Consider the following 19746-nt stretch of genomic DNA (forward strand, 5'->3'; position numbering starts at 1 on the left):
TACCAAGCTCTTATCATTACCTATTTGTGGCTTTTGTCTCTATTATTTTGGTGTGTGGTTCACCAAAACCACTTCCCTTTACTCACTACTAGTATAGGCAAGGAGTTCAAGACTCCTTCGTTTTTGAACTCTTGCAATGAAGTCATCAGCTCTTTTGTTCAACTTTTCAACTGGCGAACCTAACCCCTCTCCCTCTAATTCCTCTTCCGCGTCTCGTTTCTCCTCTTTCCATTCTTCTAATTTACCCTCCGACGAATCTAATTCCTCTTCAGCGTTCTGGTTCTCCTCTATCCTTTCTTCTAATTTTTTCTCTTCCGCGTCTAGTTTCTCCTCTATCAATTCTTCTAATTTTCCCTCTCCATCTGATTCCTCTCCCGCATCTTGTTTCTCCTCTATCCATTCTTCTAATTGCCCCTCTCCACCTTCACAACCAGTAATAATTCTCTCTTCAAAAAACATCTCCAAATTTTCTTCTTCCTTATTGTCAAGTGGAGGGAGATTGTCAAGGCTTTTACAACAAACATCGCTAGTGGAAGTAGCGTATGAGGTAAAAATCTTGGACTCACCAATAAGAATGATGAAGATAAGGTTTCCGACGACGAAGAGAAACTTGGAGCTGAATAAGACTGACGCGATTTGTGGGTTAGGGAGAACAAGGAGGACCTTAATGCAAGAAAATAGAGGATGTAAAAAGGGAGAAAAACACAATAAACTAGAAGTCATAGCTGTTAAAGAATAAATGAAGAGGTTGTCCAGAAGTTGCTGCTTGTTGTGCATTTCTGTGGCTTTGAAGTGTGAGGTCTAAAGGGTTTTAATCTGACTGAACATAGAGCAAAGGAAACAATGGCTTATATAGTGAGGGAAATGTGGATTCTTGGTGGAATTCACTACCCTACTTTACTTTACTTTGTATGGGAAAATAGCTTTTGAAAAGCTAAAAAAGATTTGATTTGAGTTTATTGGGGGGCTTTAAGTCCCACTTTTGATGGTGGTTCTCTTTTTGTTTCGCTTTTAGAACCATTCAGGGGAAGAATTATTTCTTTTTTAAGTGCAAATTGTCAGCACACTGTTTTGCCCTTGAGAAATGGCCGCATGAGTTTTTTTTTCCCTCGTGGCCACATGAGTTTACCTACCCATTTTCCATCAAAAACTTTGTTTCACCCTTTTTTTTATGAGCCAAAAAAAAAAATTATTAACTCAAAGAGATAATAGGAATTTGGATACAACGTCCTGACCATTCAAAACCCTCTTTTCCAAATCACATGGAGGAACTAATTTAGGCCCAACACGCTGAGCCTAAATTATAAAGAAAACCCCTAAAACACCCCTAAAGTTGGTAAGGAACCAACCCAACCCAAAACCCCAGCCCAAAACAACTAGTTCAAACAAACAAAACCTAAAAAAGAAAAACCCTAACCCTAGAAAAACTGCATCAACTGCCAACACACCTTATAACAAATTATCAGACCAGTTTACATGGAACTTTGACTAATTTCGGAACCTTAAAGTTAGTTTTCGATCGAGCAAACATATACTGGTCCCAAGAGTTTTTCGCTAGTGGTGTGAGTCGAACATGCAAGCTCGAGGGTAAGCCCTTTAACTAGCAGGAATTGATCGGACGATCGGGAAAAGTGAAGTATTTTGCCCCATTTTAAAATTTCCATATATTGACATGAGTGTAAACATTTTGATCAGTTTGTGTTATAGCTTAAAGAGGAACTCCACTCAAAAAAGCAAATTTATTTCACTTTTGTCATGGGATGTTCACTGATGAAACTGAAGTGGGGGTTTCTTTTTTCCTTTTTTTTGAAAAGTTACCTTTTTCATTTCATAAGTAATTGAACTGATGGAAGGCATAATTTTCTGTTTTAGGGGTATGTTTTAACTTATTCTTAAGAAGGTATCAAGGCCGGTACTGAATCAAGCAAGCAAAACAATGGTAGTAAAAGTTTTGAAAAGAACCGACTTCTTGCAGGGAAAGGTTTAGCCGTTTAGTTGGTTTCGAGTCTAGACCTAGTAGTCTTTGGACTAAATCCTCGATACCTTTGAAAGGTTAATATTTACATATACCTCAGTCTTCGCCATACTTACAATCCTACTAGTTCCACCGGTTCTTCCAAACACGCGTGAGCGGGCCCACCTCTCTTTTTCATCAGGAAAGTGGAATATTTTTATTTTTTTTTCATCAGGAAAGTGGAATATTAATCATCTCCAACTGTTCAAGAGTTTCAAATTTGATAATTTCTTCTAGGCTTATCTACTTATTTGATACCTACAAAATATGCTCGGTTTCAATTTCTTCCTCTTAAAATTTTTAATTTCAATTTATGACGCTTTTCAATGTAATCATTTCCGTCAATAAGTAGACGGAAATTGCTTAGGGAGGCTGATGTGGAGGTCAATCTCTCTCCCTCTCCAACTCTCCATCACACCTAATCTCTCTCTCACCGCTCTCCATCTGCTAACGTAGCATCCTCACGTACATCTTAGGCCGATGCCAACTCCGGCCAAAACCATTGTCTCTGTCACGTAATCTTTTTCTCTCTCCCTCCCTTCTCCATCTCACGCAATCTTTCTCTTCCTCTTCCTCTCAAGTCTCACCGCTATTCAGCTTGACGCTTACCCAGATGGAAAAATTACAATCTACTAGGGATGGCAAATTGAACCCAGATCCATCAACTAAAAAATAGACCCAACCCAACCCATTTATTAGTTGGGTAAGAATGGGTCCAAACCCAACTAACCCATTATTAGTTGGGTCTTAATTGGGCCTTAATTGGATCAACTTAAATGACCCAATAGGCATGAAAGTAACTCATGAAAAATTCTCCTTTACCCTCCAGAAGTCCCTCTCTTCCTTTCCTCTGCTTCTCTCTCTCTCTACAACTAGACCTAAAAACACCATGTCCATTCACCCCCCCTCTCTCTCTCTCCTCTCTCCTAACTCTCTTCCTCACCATCTCTACCCTCCCACACCCATCAACCCCTTCCACCCAATCCTTCCTCTACGGCGGCTGCTCCCAGCAAAAATACTGCCAAGGCACGACCTACGAGTCCAACGTCAACTCGCTCCTCACCTCCCTAGTCAACTCAGCCTCCTCCTCCAACTTCAACGAGTTCAAGATCTCCGTCCCCGGCTCCACCCAGGCCAACATCGTCTACGACCTCTACCAGTGCCACCGCCACCACCTCCGCGCCACCACCACCGCAACCATCACCCCCTACCATGCCACCACCGCCATGCCGCCGCCGCCACCACGCTACCCTCACCTAAAAAATTTGACAAAAAACTAACAAATGCGAAAAATATTTGAATAACAACAAAAAAATAAGCCACTTGGATACGTTGCGATTCGGTAATTAAGAGTGACCAATATGGTAATTAAGTGTATAGGGGTAATTTGGTCATTTTTGTAGTACAGGGATAGTACGGTAATTTTAGTGTACATATGTATTTTTGTCATTTTAGTATATAGTATGTAATTGGGTTAATGGGCGGGTTGGGTTTGCTTATAAATAAATGGGTTGGGTATGGGTATGGGTAATTAGACTCATAATTAATGGGTCTAAATGGCTTAATGACCCATTAAAGATCCAACTCACTTACAATTTACCTATTTTGGCCTAAATCCGCCCATTTGACACCCCTACAATCTACTAAGTTAATTCTCAAGTCTTTCACAAACCCAGTGTAATAATATGTACGAATGCAAGAAACAAATGCCAAAACCATTAGAATTTGAGCTATTGTCTGCAATCTGGGAACCAGGTGGGAAAAAGTTAAAAAGCTTAAATGTACAAGTTCGTTGTCAATTTTGTCAAAACTAAAATAGAACAATTGAGTAGAGTCCGGATTTGAGCTATTATCTGCAAAATGGGTTAAATTAGGGATATACTATCATGTACCCAGATGGGGGAAACGAGAAAACTGAAAGCAAAGTCAATGTTCAAGGGTTTTCATGCAACCCTGTCCACAAATCGAGCTTGTGATGTTTGTAGTGAACGAATTTGGGGAGTTAGATGTTGTTAACTGTAAAGTGGATTTCGGGGAAACGATTTTGCCGATTTGAGGTTTGGGACCAAAAGGATTTGGAGATTTTAGGATTTAGGGCTTTTGGCCGGGGGTGGGGAAGAAGTATAAAAGCTAGTCCTACAATCCACATCACCAAGCTGGTTGCCACTTGGGCATTTTCCGTCCAAGTTTCTAACGGAATTGAAATCTGTTAGAAAGTGGAAGGGTAAAATTTTAGGAGGACGAAATTGAAACCGAGCATATTTTATATGGACCAAAAAAGTAGATAAGTCTTTTTTCTACGGTTCTACTTTTTGTTCTAACTATAACCAAGGATGAAGACGGGGGTCTAGTGCAGTGACCGTCACGACAAGAATTTTAAAAACTACAATTATCATATGTAAAAAAAATTATCCCTAACTCATGGATCCGCCACCGCAAGATTTTTTTCATTATTTTTTGCTATATACTAGTTCTTAATTCTCTATTTTTTTTTCAAGAAAGGAAACCGAAAAAACTATTCCAAAATTAAATTTAATAGGTTAAAGTGAAATAATATAAAGGATGAGGGAAAAAACTCCACACTTTGTTTTTTTTACTCTATATGAATATGACAAGACAAAAAAGAAAGAAAACAAAACTTAAAACAATTTAACCTAAAGGTGTACACTATTCACGACTCCAATGCCAGCAGTAGTAGTCGTGTGATGTACTGGTATTGAGGAATGGCTTACCGCTCGTCGAGACTTCCGAAAAATTAAAAAATTATTTTAAATTCCACAACAAATAATACATATAAATAGTTCAAAACCACCCCTAACCCTAACTGCAGACTTGTGTTTGAGAACCCAGCAAGGACCTACCGAACAATGGCTCTGCGCCTACTCGGGAGGAAGCTGATGATAGTGAAGCCACAAAAACTAGGGTTCGGTTTCAGAAACATCTCTCACACAGCCGTCCATGACAATCCACCTTTGGACCCACATGCTCGCATCCGTCGAAGCGTTAATATGGTCTACGTCCTGCCAAACCAATATGAGGATGACGTTCTGCTCTCTCTCTCTCTCTCTCTCTCTCTCTCTCCGTAGCTAGATGGAATTTCTTTTACTGACGCAAGGGTGGGTAGAATGGAGGCATTTAAAGCAACTGGTAAATTGCTTTGCCTCATAATGTTATTCTTATTCCACTGCAGGGAGAGAACCGCCGGTTGAATGAAGAGAACCACCGATTGAAGGAAGAGAACAGCCAGTTGATAGAGAACTGCCGGTTGAAGGAAGAGAACCGCCGGTTGATAGAGAGGCGAGTTGAGTTTATTGCTTTTGATACCTAGCCCTTTTTTTTTCCATTCTCACACTTGGTTTGTTTTCCTATAGGCTGAAAACAGTGGAAGAAGAGATTATAGGTGATTTGCAGCATGATACAAACAAGGTAATTAGTGCTCTATATAAAAAAAAATGCTAAAATGAAGCCCTTTCCGGTCATTTTTTTCGCAAGTACTCTTAAAATCACGTTCTGCACACAGCACACATTGAGCGGCTCGGATCATCGAAATTCAATCGGGAAGGAGAGTCCCGCATTTTAAATTAAAATGCGGGATCCCTCACCAGAACCTGACTGTATATATATATATTTGGTATGCTATATATATTTCTTTCTTTCTTTTTCTAATCAGAAGTGTTATAAAAGTTTCCTTTTTTCCCAAAACTCCTTGTAAAATAAGTAATTTCGTGATTAATTTATAATGTCTTATGAGTCAGAGTTATCGTAACTTGTGCAGCACAATAGGATATTATCACGTCTGTTGTCGACTGTAATCTATGCATACCCACTTTCGTGGATCTATGTCCCTATCTCCTACAATTAAGATTTAGAGAGCTCTGAGGCTTAGATATGCACTTCCACACCTTGTACTCGTCCTCTCACATATTTGAGACCGGCCCACCAGAAAAAGAATTTGAAATCATTTATATCCGTCCGCATCTCCATCAAGAGAGGCTCTTTCACACACCCACATCCAGACATATACGATAGGGAACTGTTGTCTTTCGTCAAATTCACAACTATATTGATTATTAATGGTGTGAATCGGTGTTCCGTTGTCTATCCAATAGAATTGAATTGGTATGCTAATGACTCACGGCACCTATTCACCTCTCTATTCTAAATTGTTGCTTGTGATTTCATCAGCTCAAGGAGTCGTCACGAAAGAAATGAATTTAATGGACATTAGTAAGAAGGAAAATTTGAAGGTTGTTTTCTTTGCTTATTAATTTCTTGCTAATATGCTTCATCTTTCTGTAATTATGGTTCTCTGATAAGCGGAGGACATATGAAATTATTTTCTTTTTCCTTTGTAGGATGATGCATCAAATACTATCAATGAGTCGTTTGAAAAGGTGACGCGATTGGAAGAAAATATTTTCGGTGATTTGCATCGTGATAAACAGAATGAAAGAGATGGGTGGAAGCCAGTTGAAACCAAGGTATGTGCTATATTTCTTTCTTCTTTCTCGAATCGATAGTGTTGTACTTAAACGGATATTGTTCGCTTGTGTTTAGTAATAACTATGGTATTTTTTATTTTTTTTTTCTGTTCGTTTTAGGTTTTTTTTTGGTATTTTTAACTTGAGGTTATGTGTTCCAATATAATGTTGGCAATGCGTGGCTATCTTTAGGAGATGATTAGGGCTTTCTGTTTCCTTTTCTTTTCTTTTGTTTCGAAATGTGGTTGTAGGTGTGCAATAGTAATGGTATTAGATGTACGGTCTATCTAACCATCGTACCTAATAATATATAACCACACAAAAAAAAAAAAGTCACATTTGATAGTGAAGAGCATTGTTTACAATTGAATCAGTGTTCTATTTTATATACAATAGAATTTAATTGGTACACTGCCGAGTCATGGGACCTGTTCGTTCTCTCCTCTATCCTAAAATGTTGCTTGTGGTTTCATCAGCTCGACGAGGCATTACAAAAGATGGAGGAAATGAACAAGGAACAGCATCATTTAAGATGCACTGCGGAGGAAAATCTTATAGCCAAGTTGGAGGTTGTTTTCTCTGCTTATTTCTTGTTAATCCGCTTCGTCTTTCAATAATTAGCATTTTCTGATAAATAAACGACACATGTAAAGATTTTTCCTTCTCTTTTGTAGATTGCATCGAAGACGATGAACGAGTTGAATCAAAGGGAACTGAGGGTGGAGATGCAGAGGAACCATGATCTCTACTGCCGTGACGGCTGTTCCTCTGTTGCGTATACAAAAGGACAGGCATTTTCTTAATGGTTTATTTGGATTGGTGTTTGAATTTTTTTTTTGAAAAATAGTAGGGGTAATAAGTGGAGAGAGATAGAGAGAGAAATGTTGAAAGTAGGGGAAATTTTTTAAAAAATTCTTTTTAAATTGTAAAGAGAACAAATGAATCTTTCATCGATGGACATTTTTTTTTATCTTTTCCTCAAACGTCTTTTCATTCAGGGTTTTCTTTTCTATTTTTTTGCTTCTAAATTTACAGCAGTTTATTTGTTAGGATTTGGATTTGTTTTAAATTAATTTCGGGATTGAATGCTTGACGCAGCATGGTTTGCTAAATGTCCGTTTCCAAGGAAAATTCTACACGTAGATTTTTCAGGATCTTAGCTTTCAAGAAACAATAGTGAGTACTGTATGTACAAAAATGTTACGCCCTCCGTCCCTAAATAAGTGTCCGACGCGCAAACTTAGGCCTTCAAAAAGATGCATTTGTTTCATTAAAAAAATCAAATTTTTTTCACAAATCAATAGATAGCAATGAGTTTTATTAGATTGTGAAAAAAATTAAATTTTTTAATGAAAAACATACGTATTTTGTAAGGCCTAGTTTTTCGCGCCGGACACTTATTTAGGGACGGAGAGAGTACGATTTTATTTATTTTTATTTTTTTGCGGGGGGGTTATAGGGATTCTCAAAAGTTTAAAAAAAAAAATGGATTTTAGCTGCCAATTGATGACGCTCAACCATTCTGCTATCGGCTATTCGGCTTCTGCTCTTATGATTTTAATCTCACCGGACAGTCTACATCGAAGCCCTTCTACTCTAATTATTGGATACGTTTATATGGTAGATCTCGTCGAGACACTATACTATGTAAAAAATTCTGTTAACTAATTTACTATCATAACACATTTGATTTACCAAAATGGATCACATGGGTTTTTTGATTTTCTTATTTTTTTTGCCAAAACAAATTTGTTCCCATCTTGTGTCCGAAGAGCATCAGAATGTGGGAGTCCTTGTGGTGGCATGGGTATTCTATCTCTTCTTGATAGCTTCTTGAATGTGGAGACTGGAGACGTGTTTTGTGAGATGGAGTGAGAACTATTGTGTATAACTCGATGTTAACTAGCTTTTTGAGCCACGCTGTTAATTAGGTAAATAGTTAACAGGTCAGCTAGCGCGAGTCGGTACATTTGATTTCGACGAACCGAATTCCAATAGTTCAATATTCAGAAGTAATTTCATTTAAATGTCTGAACTAATTTTGAAATCGTAGCAAAAAAAATATTGATGTAAAAAATTTATTAGAGTCGCGTCTTCCTTTTTGTATGAATTGAGCAGGGAATCTAATAGGGGGAAAAACCAAAATGGTCCCTGTAGTTTAGCTTTTGTATCAACATGGTCCCTGCAGTTTGAATTGATTCGATTTACACTCTGTAGTTTTCATTTTGTTCTAACTTTGTCCAATTACCAACTGCTGTTAGCCGCCGTTACCCCCAGACACAAATGGGGTTCCTTTTCTAGTGAATTACCGAACCCTTTCTTTTCTAACCTCGCAGACCTAAAGCCTTTTCCTAAAAAGCAAAACAGAGTCAATCTTTTCTAAAAATCGGGTTCTCTGGCCCGTGTTCTTTTTTCTAAAATATTTGAATTATTCTTCCGATATTCAAGAGATGACCAGATACACCTAAACTCTATGTCCGGCGGAGACTCTAAATTTTTTTCTAAACCCCTTTTGGAGCCCGAACCACAACAAGATCAGATTCTCCTTTACCTGGATATATGTAGGCAGTTTGATAAAAGCTCCGTCCCTTTTTAAAATAAAATCCACTTCATTTTCTAAAAATCAAACATTTTTCAAAAATATCCAAACCCCTTTTATAGAACACAAAACTCATCATTTTTCCTTTCTTTTCAATAATCACGTCGCAATTCATAATAATCGGATCATTTATCCAGGCCCTAATCCCTCTCGTTCCTTCCCCCAGAAGGCGAACGAGACACGTTTCGGTCGAAGGTAAAATCCCGGGCGTGACAAATGGAGAATGGAAGCTATGAAAAAAAATAGAGAATGGAACAATGAGGTTATGTGTTTTGTTTCAAAGGTATATTAGGGTAAGAGGAGAATGGCAGATTACGGTTTTAACCCTAGAAAAGGGGCCCATTCCTAGCTGGGGTTAACGGAATCTAACGGCAATTAGTAATTGGACCAAGTTAGAACAAAATGAAAACTACAGAGTGTAAATCGAGTCAATTTAAATTGCAGGGACCAAGTTGGCACAAAGACTAAACTACAAGAATCATTCCATTTTTTTTCCAATCGAATATTATTACCTAATAATAAATGAGCAAGGCAATTCTACCAAGATAAGCAATACTTGTATCCAAACGGCGTCTGAAATCATGGGATTTGGATGGACAGCAATAACAGCATGTAGAACCCACGTCGAATAAGGAGTTAGTGGGAGCACGAGTGCGAACACGTCATTTGAAGATATCTATCTATCTTCTATCTTCTATATGCTATAGAAATGCGTGAGTCTCACAAGTCTTCAAACCATTATTCCCAATTTCCTGGATTTTTCACTTTTTTTGTTTATAAAAAGAAAAAAAGAAATGTGGGGAAGTGGGAGATATAGAAAGAGGGAGGGAGAGAGGGAAACGTCGGAGAGGGAGGGAGAGAGAAAAAATATTATTCTATACCATTGGGCACTGTCACATGATACTCCTAATTCATTTTTCATCACACGTCTTTCAGTGTATATAAAATGAGACCAATACTAGTATACATCGAACACGAGACCGGATAAAATATTAAACCATCTTTTTTATTAATTAGCGTTTTTGCCCGTTCGATAAACGAGACTGAAAATAAACCAATGAAAATGCTAGTTTCAAACTATTAAAATACTATGTGAGAGCGAGAATTGAGAGCAAAAATATTAGCGGAAGCGACAGGTCCTATAGAATTAATTATGTTAGCTTGAATACAACCCAATGAAGCCCAATGGGCCAAATCAAGTCCATATTTGTTTTAGGATTCAGGATTTTGAATTTTCTCACAGCGCACGGTCTCCAATAAATTGGGAATGAGGTGCGAGAATACGCGACTGATCTCCAACGAGCTGCAGCCTTGTTCAACCCACAACTTGTCCAGATGATTACTACCCTCAACAACAAAATAGGCAGCCATGCATGTCTTCGTTGCTGCCAATACACAGCAAATGCAAACATGGATTTCATCGCTAATCCTCGAGCATATGGTACGCATCCGCTTCTTCTTCTACCTCCAAAATCCAAGTCTATTCAGACCTAGAAAGAACAATATCAATACCATTTTACAATAACATATCTCTGGCTTTTACCCTTAATTGATTGTTTGGCAGGATTTGTTACGTCAAAAATAACATGTTGTGGGCAAGGACCATATGTATAATGGGCTAGGACCATGCACACCGGCATCCAACTTGTGCCCTAACAGAGAGCAGTACGCGTTTTGGGATGCATTCCATCCGTCGGAGAAGGCAGACAAGATCATCGCACAACACATCGTGTCGGGCTCGAACAAGTACATGCACCGCATGAATCTCAGCACAATCATGCCATTGGATTCTATGCATGGCATGATGAATAATGTGATTGATCTCTAGCTACAAAAGAAAATCTCTCTACCTCTTTGTTGCCCAATATCTTTGCTGATCACTCTCAGTTTGTTCCTCTACTTGTTTTTATTTGTTTCTGTTTATGCTTTCTACAGGGTTATTCCGCTGACTCTAAGCCTATTTCCGACCATAGTTTTAGAAGCCGAATCATCATTGCCGACTTGTAGCGTTGATAGATGATCAATCTTGAAAAATGCATTTTGGCTTTTTCTTTTGACTATGGAATGCAAGGATATTGGCAGGGGTTTTTTTTTTTTTTTTACTTATTTGTTGAGTAAGGAATAGAAAGATGTTGAATGATGAAATTTTTTTGATTATAACTCGGCTCCTCGGGAATCTTAATCATAGCTCCACCACTGCACTCATCTCTCTCAGCATGATTTCTAATAAATTTTCTTCCCACCTATTACTCTCATCTCTGTCTACCATTCAGCTAGAGAAATTATTGGTGGGGTTGGTTTTCTCGGTTAGGAAGGGAATGAAATTTTTTTGGAAAAGGAAATGAAATTCATGACAGCGGAAAAGAGGCCTTTTTTTGGGCCCTGCTATTCACAAGGAAGATTTGCAGGGAACTACGTAAGGAAAAACGAGTTTAGACCTATTTCGGCTCCCACAAAAATCTAAAAAAATATCCATAAATTTTTGAATATTATTTTATGGACTCCTGTAAAAAATCAGCTCCAACGGACATCGATAAATATTACTTTTGGATTCGTATGGGCAAATTCCCTGCAAATCTTCCTTGCGATTGGAATTTCCGGGAGAAGAACTTACTTACGGAGGGTTCCGTCAATAAGTTTTATGAAGGTGAATTGCTAGTGTCCAAAAGTGTTTTTGAACGGTCCAAATTTTAAAAAAACTTTTCCGAAAAAGAATTTATCAGAACCATTAATTTTAAATTCCTCAACTAGTAATACATATAAATAGTTAAAAACCACCCCTAACCCTAGCTGCAGACTTCTGTTTGAGAGACCTAAGTACCTACCGAACAATGGCTCTGCGCTTACTCGGGAGGAAGCTGATGATAGTGAAGCCACAAAAACTAGGGTTTTATTTCAGAAACAGCTATCACACAGCCGTTTTCCATGACAATCCAGTGAATTCACCTTCGGACCTACATGCTCGCATCTTTCCAAGCGTTCCGGAAGAGTACCACGTCGACGTTCTGGTCTCCCTCTCTCTCTCTCTCTCTCTCTCTCTCACACACACCCACCGTGTGTCTCCGTTCTTCTCGGTAGCTAGATGGAATTTCTTTTTCTAACGTAAAGGTGACTAGAATGGAGGCATTTGATGCAATTTCTAAATTGCTTTGCCTGATCATGTTAATGTTATTCTACTTCAGGAAGAGAACCACCGATTGAAAGAAGAGAACCGCCAGTTGATAGAGAACCGCCGATTGAAGGAAAAGAACCGGCAGTTGATAGAGAACCGCCTCTTGAAGGAAGAGAACCGCCAGTTGATAGAGAGGTGAGTTGAGTTTATTGGTTTTGATAACTCGCCCTTTTTTTCCATTCTCACACTTGGTTTGTTTTCCTATAGGTTGAAGCCAGTGGAAGAAGAGATCGTTGGTGATTTGCAGCGTGATACACACAAGGTAAATGCCGTATTTCTTTCTTCATTTTCTAATCAGCAGTGTTATACTCAAATGGATGTCGTGTGCTTGTGTTTAGTTACAACTATGGGGTTCTCTATCTTTAGTTCTTATTTTTAGTTTTTTTTTTTTTTGTTGTCGGACCGCTTTTCCACCGTCTCTCCTAAAATCAATTGGTGGTAGAAAAGATTTCAATTAAGTCTTTTATGACATTCGACATCACATCCGCAAGTCTGTCCTTAGAGCGGTCGCAGAGAGTGGCATTGTGTAACCAAATCCATAGGATCCCTCCCTCACGATGACGCTCCCGCGCCTCAAACCCATGACTTCTTGGCTCTGATACCACTTGTCGGACCGCTTTTCCACCATTTCTCCTAAAATCAATTGGTGGTAGAAATGGGTTCAATTAAGTCTTTTATGACATTCGACATCGCACCTGCAAATCTATTTTTAGAGCGATCATAGGAAATGGCATTATGTAACCAAATGCATGGGATCCTCCAGACCCAACATTTGTTCTTCATACTTTAATGTTATGTATACCAATATAATGTTATATTCGATATGCAGTCTGTCCAACCTCCCGTAGTGGAGATTAACACTATAAAAAGAAACTCACATTTGATAATTTACAATGTCTTGAGTCAAAGTTATTGTAACTTGTGCAGCACAATAGGATATTATGACGTCTGTCATCTATGCATATCCACTTTGGTGAATCCCTTTTAATTGTTTACAAGTTTGAGCTGTGGATTCCTTTTGATCCTCTGTTATTTAGACCGAGATTGGTTCTTATGTACCGGCATTATCGCGGGGCCTGCTTCGGCAGTAGGTACTTGAGATCGACGTTTAGGTTACTTTGATTCTTTCCTGTATTTGTTTTGAAATCTGTTTGCCCAGTGGGCTTTTGATGAATGAATGACCTTTTCAAAAAAAAAAAAAAAACTTTGGTGAATCCATGTCCCTATCTCCTACGATTTAGGGTTTAGAGAGGTCTGAGTCTTAGATACACTTTCACACCTTGTACTCGGCCTTTCACATATTTGAGACCCGCAAGAAAAAGAATTTGTAATCAGTTATATTCGTCCACATATTCATCCAGAGAGGCTCTTACACACTCCCACATCCAGACACATACCCAGAGGGAATTGTTGAAAACAAAGTTGAAGGTTGTTTTCTCTATTTATTTCTTGCTAATAAGCTTCATCTATCTGTAAATATTACCGTTCTCTGATAAGCGGACGAAACATGAAATTATTTTCTTTTTTCCTTTGTAGGATGATGCATCAACTACTATCAATGAGTTGTTTGAAAATGTGACACGATTGGAACAAAAGATTTTAGGTGATTTGCATCATGATATACAGAATGAAAGAGATAGGTGCAACTCACTTGAAACCAAGGTATGTGCTATATTTCTTTCTTCTTTTTCTAATCAGCAGTGTTATACTCAAATGGATATTGTTCGCTTGTGTTTAGTTACAACTATGGTGTTTTCTATCTTCGATTCTACTCTTTTTTTGATTTTTCTTCTTCTTAATTTGAGGTTATGTATTTCAATATTAAGTTGGCAATGCGTGCCTTCTACTCTTTTTAAGGTGTTTTTAGATGGTATTCGGAAAATAAAATTGTAACATAATCCGTAGGGGCATCTTTCAACCTTTTGTTGGAAGATTTGTTTTGTTTTTCTTATAGTTGTGCTGGTTGTCTTTGGCTCCTTGAGCAAAGATATTTCGTCCTCGATGTACCCCTTTGAAATATATAAAATCTTTCGTTTGCCGAGAAAAAAAAATTTGAGGTTATGTATTCCAATATTAAGTTGGCAATGCGTGCCTATCTTTGGGAGATGATTAGGTGGAGTTGTTCAAAGACAAGATGAGGGATTGAGCAAGAACATTGGGCCGATTACAATTACATGTTTTACTATTTTGTACCGGTATTTTTATTTTGCCTTTATCTGGGCTTTCTTTTCTTTTATTTCGAAAATGGGGTTGTTAGATATTTGCATGTCTAACCACCGTACCTGAGAATAACCACACAAAAAGAAACTCACAGCAATTTCTATATAAAAGTTTCCTTTTTTTTCCCCCCAAAACTCCTCTTGAAGTAGAGTAGATTCCTGATTAGTTCACAGTATCTTAAGTAAGAGTTATTGCAAATTGTGTTGCACGTACAATTGAATTTTATGACGTCTGTCATCTATGCATACCCACTTTGGATCCATGTCCCTTGCTCCTTCGATTCAAGGTTTAGAAAGGTCTGAGACTTAAATATGCTTGCACACCTGATACTCAAATGCTAGTCCTTTTACATATTTGTGACCTGACGAAAGAAATAAACTGAACTCATCATCAGTTATATCTGTTGCATCTCCACACCTAAAAGGAGTTGTTGTCTGTTTTCAAATTCCCAGTTGTATTGGTTTTTAATGGTGTGAGTTGGTGTTCCATTTTATATCTAATAGAATTTAATTGGTACGCTACCTAGTCATGGTGCCTATTTGTTCTCTCCCTCTATCCTAACTAAAATGTTGCTTGTGGTTTCATCCTAAAATGTTGCTTGTGGTTTCATTAGCTCGAGAAGGCATTACGAAAGATCGAGGAAATGAACAAGGAAATAACCAAGTTGAAGGTTGTTTTTCTCTGCTTATTTCTTGCTAATGCGATTCATCTTTTAGTACTTAACATTTTCTAATAAATGAACAGCACATATAAAGTTTTCATTTTTTATTTTTTTAGAATGCATCAAATTCGATGGACGAGTTGATTGAAAGGGTGACGCTGTTGGAGATAACGAGGATAAACAAGAAATCGATGACTCATATTTTTCCCAACAAGCGCTCAATTCGAATCGTCCGTCCCTAGATGAACGGTCGGATACCGCTCGACATCCTGCTTGGTACGGGCTGCTCTGCAACATCCCGGATGGGGCAAAGCCAATAATATAGTACTTTTCTCTCTTTTGGTTTGCTATAATTTGATTTTGGACTTCAACAAAATTAGATCGCACGGGTGATATATGGTAATTAAATATTGAGCTGATAGCTGTTGAAACATGGAGTGATAGTTATTGTTGTATAACTCGATATTAACTTGTTGGGCCACGTTATTAAGGATAGAGTTAGCAGGTCAGCTAGCGCGGATCGTTACATTTGATCTCCACGAACCGGATTCCTATACTTCAATATTCGAAAGTAATTTCATTTCAAATGTCTGAACTAATTCAATAATTGTGGCAAACAATATTGATTTTGAAAATTTATTAGAGTCTCGTCTTCTTCTTTTTTACGAATTGAGCAGGGAATCTATATTCCTCTGCACAAAGTACATTTCCCCCATAGCTGCTGCTGCTGCTGCAATGAATTCGCCATTACAAATTCCTGATTACAGCTCCGAAACCTCCCCTCAAACTATCCTTAATCCAAGCACCATCCACGATAATTTTGTTAAAAAAAACCCGGGCACGGTCGCTGCTGTGGGACGGTCGACTACGTTATCTGCTCTGAAGCTCTCTGAAAATCCCGTTCTAACGGTTGTCAAGTCTGTCCAGACAGTCGATATGCGGTACAACCGATTTTCGGTTGTATTCTGGACCTCCTCTAAAGATTGAGTTTTTGATAGAGTTGTGTGAGTAGACAGATTGACTGAGTTTTTTTTTAACTTACTGTGTTTGGGACTAATTTGGGATTAATCTCGCGGCGGTCGCTCGATGGTGATAACAGGATCCAGTTGTAGTCTTAAAGCTTTGGAGCTCACTACCATGCATGGGAAGCTTTAGAAGACGATTCTGACTTTAACTGGGATTTGGCTAGTCGATCTCCTAACTCTTCCGATTATTTTACTATGTGTCGTGATATGCTTCACCATTTACGTACAATCCTCATATTATCTGAACGAGCCTATTCCACGGATGTTATTCCGCTAACTCTAAGCCTATTTCCAACCGTAATTTCAGAAGCCGAATCATCATTGTCGACTTGTAGTGTTGATAGATGATCAATCTTGAAAAATGTATTTTGGCTTTTCTTTTGACTATGAAATGCAAGAATATTGGTAGTTTTTTTTTTTACACTTATTTGTTGAGTAAGGAAACAAAAGATGTTGGACTTTGAAATATTTCCTGTTATAATTAACCCGGCTTCCCGAAAATCTTAATCTTAGCTTCGCCACTGCAACCATCTCTTCCAACAAGGTTTCTAATAAATTTTCTTCTCGCTTATTACTCTCATCTCTCTTGGTGGGGTCGGTTTTCTAGGTTTGGAAGGAAATGAAATTTCATATATGACAGTGGAAAGGAGGCCAGGCTGGCCATACATGGGTAATATGGAGGTTTTTTTTTTTTTTTTTCCTTTTCCCGTTTGGTGTATAAGAATTGCTGGATGAACGTTAGGAAAAATTCGTAATCCATTGTGATAAATGTTTCCAATCGGTCGATCATCCATTCGCTCATTGTTTGATACGGTGGGCGGCGATTTTAGGGTTAGATTTTTTGAGTTTTCTTTTGGGCTGGGCTTCCATTGTTGTTTCTGGGCATTTAAGCCTTTTGCGTATTTTGTCTTATTATTGTTTTATCTAGACATTCTAAGTGTGTATTTTCAACTTTTAGTTGGAATTATTCCCTTCTCCCCTAATGAAAAATGTCGCTCATCAATGATTTCTGTCTTTATTAAGAAAGTTGATTTGAAATGCATTATTTTTTTACATGTTAAATTCCTCAACTAATAATACATATAAACAGTTATTTACCGAAAACAAATACATATAAATAGTTAAACCCACCCTAACCCTTGCTGCAGACTTCTGTTTGAGAGACCCAAGTACTAGGCTACCCGAACAATGGCTCTGCGCTTGCTCGGGAGGAAGCTGATCTTAGAGCCCGTTCCAGAAATGGAAAAAAGTCCTTATTTTTTAAGAAGGCAATTTCAAACTCAAAAATTATGGGTTTATTGAAATTTAAAAATATGCAATATGGATCTTGTTTGAAAGATTTCAATGAGATCTTTAATACGATGCAAAAAAAATTAAAAAATTATTTTTTATTTATATTATTTTTGAGTTTGAAAATGTGAAATAAGCTGCTTATTTTTTAAGAAGGTTTCTGGAACGAGGCCACCAAAACCAGGGTTTTATTTCAGAAACGGCTTTCGCACAGAGAACCAAGATCTTTTTTTGAACAGCAAAGAAAATTTATTAATCTTTGAAAATAGATTACAAAGATTAAAATGATTCATAGCATGAGGCATCAAAACAGAGCAAAGAGAACTCCGACAATCATATGCCATGCTGCTAAGAACCAGAAGGGAAATAACCACCCATAGATGACAACAAGTCAACCCGGCCCAAAACCCAAAAAAGAGCCAAACACACCCAAGATCCAACTACCTGCCCCTGAGATGACTAATGATCGATCATGAGATTACTTAAGACTTCCTCATCATCACCCAAATAATCTTCGCCCAAGATTTTCTCAATAGACCGAGTAGCCTTTGCATCATCAAGATGTAACCCGTTAGTGTCTTTGGAAAAAGCGGATAAAGCCGCAGCAGCAATTGCAGATCTAAACAATACGCATTTTTTCTTCTTTCTTCCTACTTTCTTCTTAGAATTAGGAATGCCCAACATTTTCTCATTCGACTTATGCTTCGAATTTCCTTTCCCCATTTCTTTAGTCTTCTCAGTTGGGTCAAGGTCCACAACTAACTGGATGCCATCAATAGATTTAACATGGGTCGAATTAAGTTCAACCATTTCCAAATCAGCTTGATTAAAAAAACCCACTTCTGAGAGGTTCCAGAATCCTTTGTCAAACACCCCAACATCCGAAACTGGATCATGAATCAATAATGGGGTTATATTCTCAGCTGCAATTTCGCCATCTTCCAAGACCAAATTGCTAGAATCACCCATCACTGAATTCACAACCTTGGGACTAAAGTCATCCCCAATGAGTCTAGAGTCAGCTCCACCACTTACTGAAGAGTTTTCACAATGGGTTCCACTCTCCTGGACAACATTAAGCTCCACCTCAGAAGATGACCCTTTGGTTTCACTAACGTGTGATTCCAACAGAGGGAGCTCACAACCTGAAAAAGACCCGTCACTCGTAGATACATCGCCAACCTCTTTATCAACAGTAGTATTTTGACCAGACCTACTCCGGACCTCAACACCAAACGCAAGAGGATCTTCCCTAACCTTGACTTTGTAGAGAATACCATCAATGTCGAGTTGAATAGAATCGTCAATAGTGGACATGATCTCAGTAGCAACCATAACCCTCCCATTTGTAAGTGATAGACAATGAAGAGTGGAGTCATCAACCTTCATGAAAGCACCCCATTTTTCACCAATCTTTCTAAAAGAATCCAAGTTCCAGACATTTAACGGCATCCCTATGCAGTTTAACCAAACAAACCTTTCAGCCATTGCAGCTTCACCTTTCCAAGGCTTAATTTCACTAAACCACCTTTGAAAGCAATTACCTTTGATCATGGTATCCCTAACCTCAGTAGTTTTAAAAGTAATCAGACAATATCTTCCCCCCATGCTTCTAATCAAAGACTCCTTAATATTTTCCTTTTCCAGTTCCCTCATTAGCTCCTCAACCTCCATAAATTTATGGAGTTTGGCCACCCCACTCCTGAGGAGCCAATCATTACCCATTGGCTTAAGCTTTAGAGAAACTGACTTGACACCACTTCCCAAACCACCTTGGTTGTTGCCTTTCAGCATTTGGGCATATGAAAAGTTTCCACCCATCAACTCCCCTCTTTTGCTGGATTCGGCACTCGGAATATTAGAATTCCCAATCAATCCGGGATCTTTTCTGAAGCTTTCCAATCCAGTGACAACCTTGGAGGACCCTTTGTTCAATCTCACATTCCTTTCCTTATCATTCTGATCAAAGCTCGCAATTTTAACAAATAGCTTTCTGTCCTCCATCCAAAGACCGTTAGCTTTGGATATAGCAACATCAGCAGAAACTGCACAATTATATCTAACAAAACCAAATTTTCTCCCTGTCGCCTTGCTTCTTTTTTCTGGAATGAAAACATCCCTAACAACGCCGAATTTCGTGAAGAATTTTTTCAACCACGCATGGCTTGTGTCTTCCGGTAAGTTATCAACAAAAAGAGTAACCCATTGAGCATCCCCTTTTCCCCCTCTGTAGAGATTTTCATATCCCACTTTAGCATCCAATTTACGTTTGTTACCCAACACA

General features: G+C 38.3%; 1 protein-coding gene across 1 annotated transcript; it reads left to right on the forward strand.

Moving 5' to 3' along the window:
• Nucleotides 1-4881: 4881 nt before the first annotated feature.
• On the forward strand, nucleotides 4882-7298 carry LOC131309669 (uncharacterized). Its single transcript, XM_058336271.1, has 6 exons — nucleotides 4882-5058; nucleotides 5205-5311; nucleotides 5386-5440; nucleotides 6370-6495; nucleotides 6972-7064; nucleotides 7170-7298. Exons 1-6 carry the CDS (start codon nucleotides 4882-4884, stop codon nucleotides 7296-7298), a joined length of 687 nt encoding a protein of 228 aa, XP_058192254.1.
• The last annotated feature ends 12448 nt before the right edge of the window (nucleotides 7299-19746 follow it).

Source organism: Rhododendron vialii, chromosome 12a (assembly GCF_030253575.1).
Source record: "Rhododendron vialii isolate Sample 1 chromosome 12a, ASM3025357v1".
Taxonomy (NCBI): domain Eukaryota; kingdom Viridiplantae; phylum Streptophyta; class Magnoliopsida; order Ericales; family Ericaceae; genus Rhododendron; species Rhododendron vialii.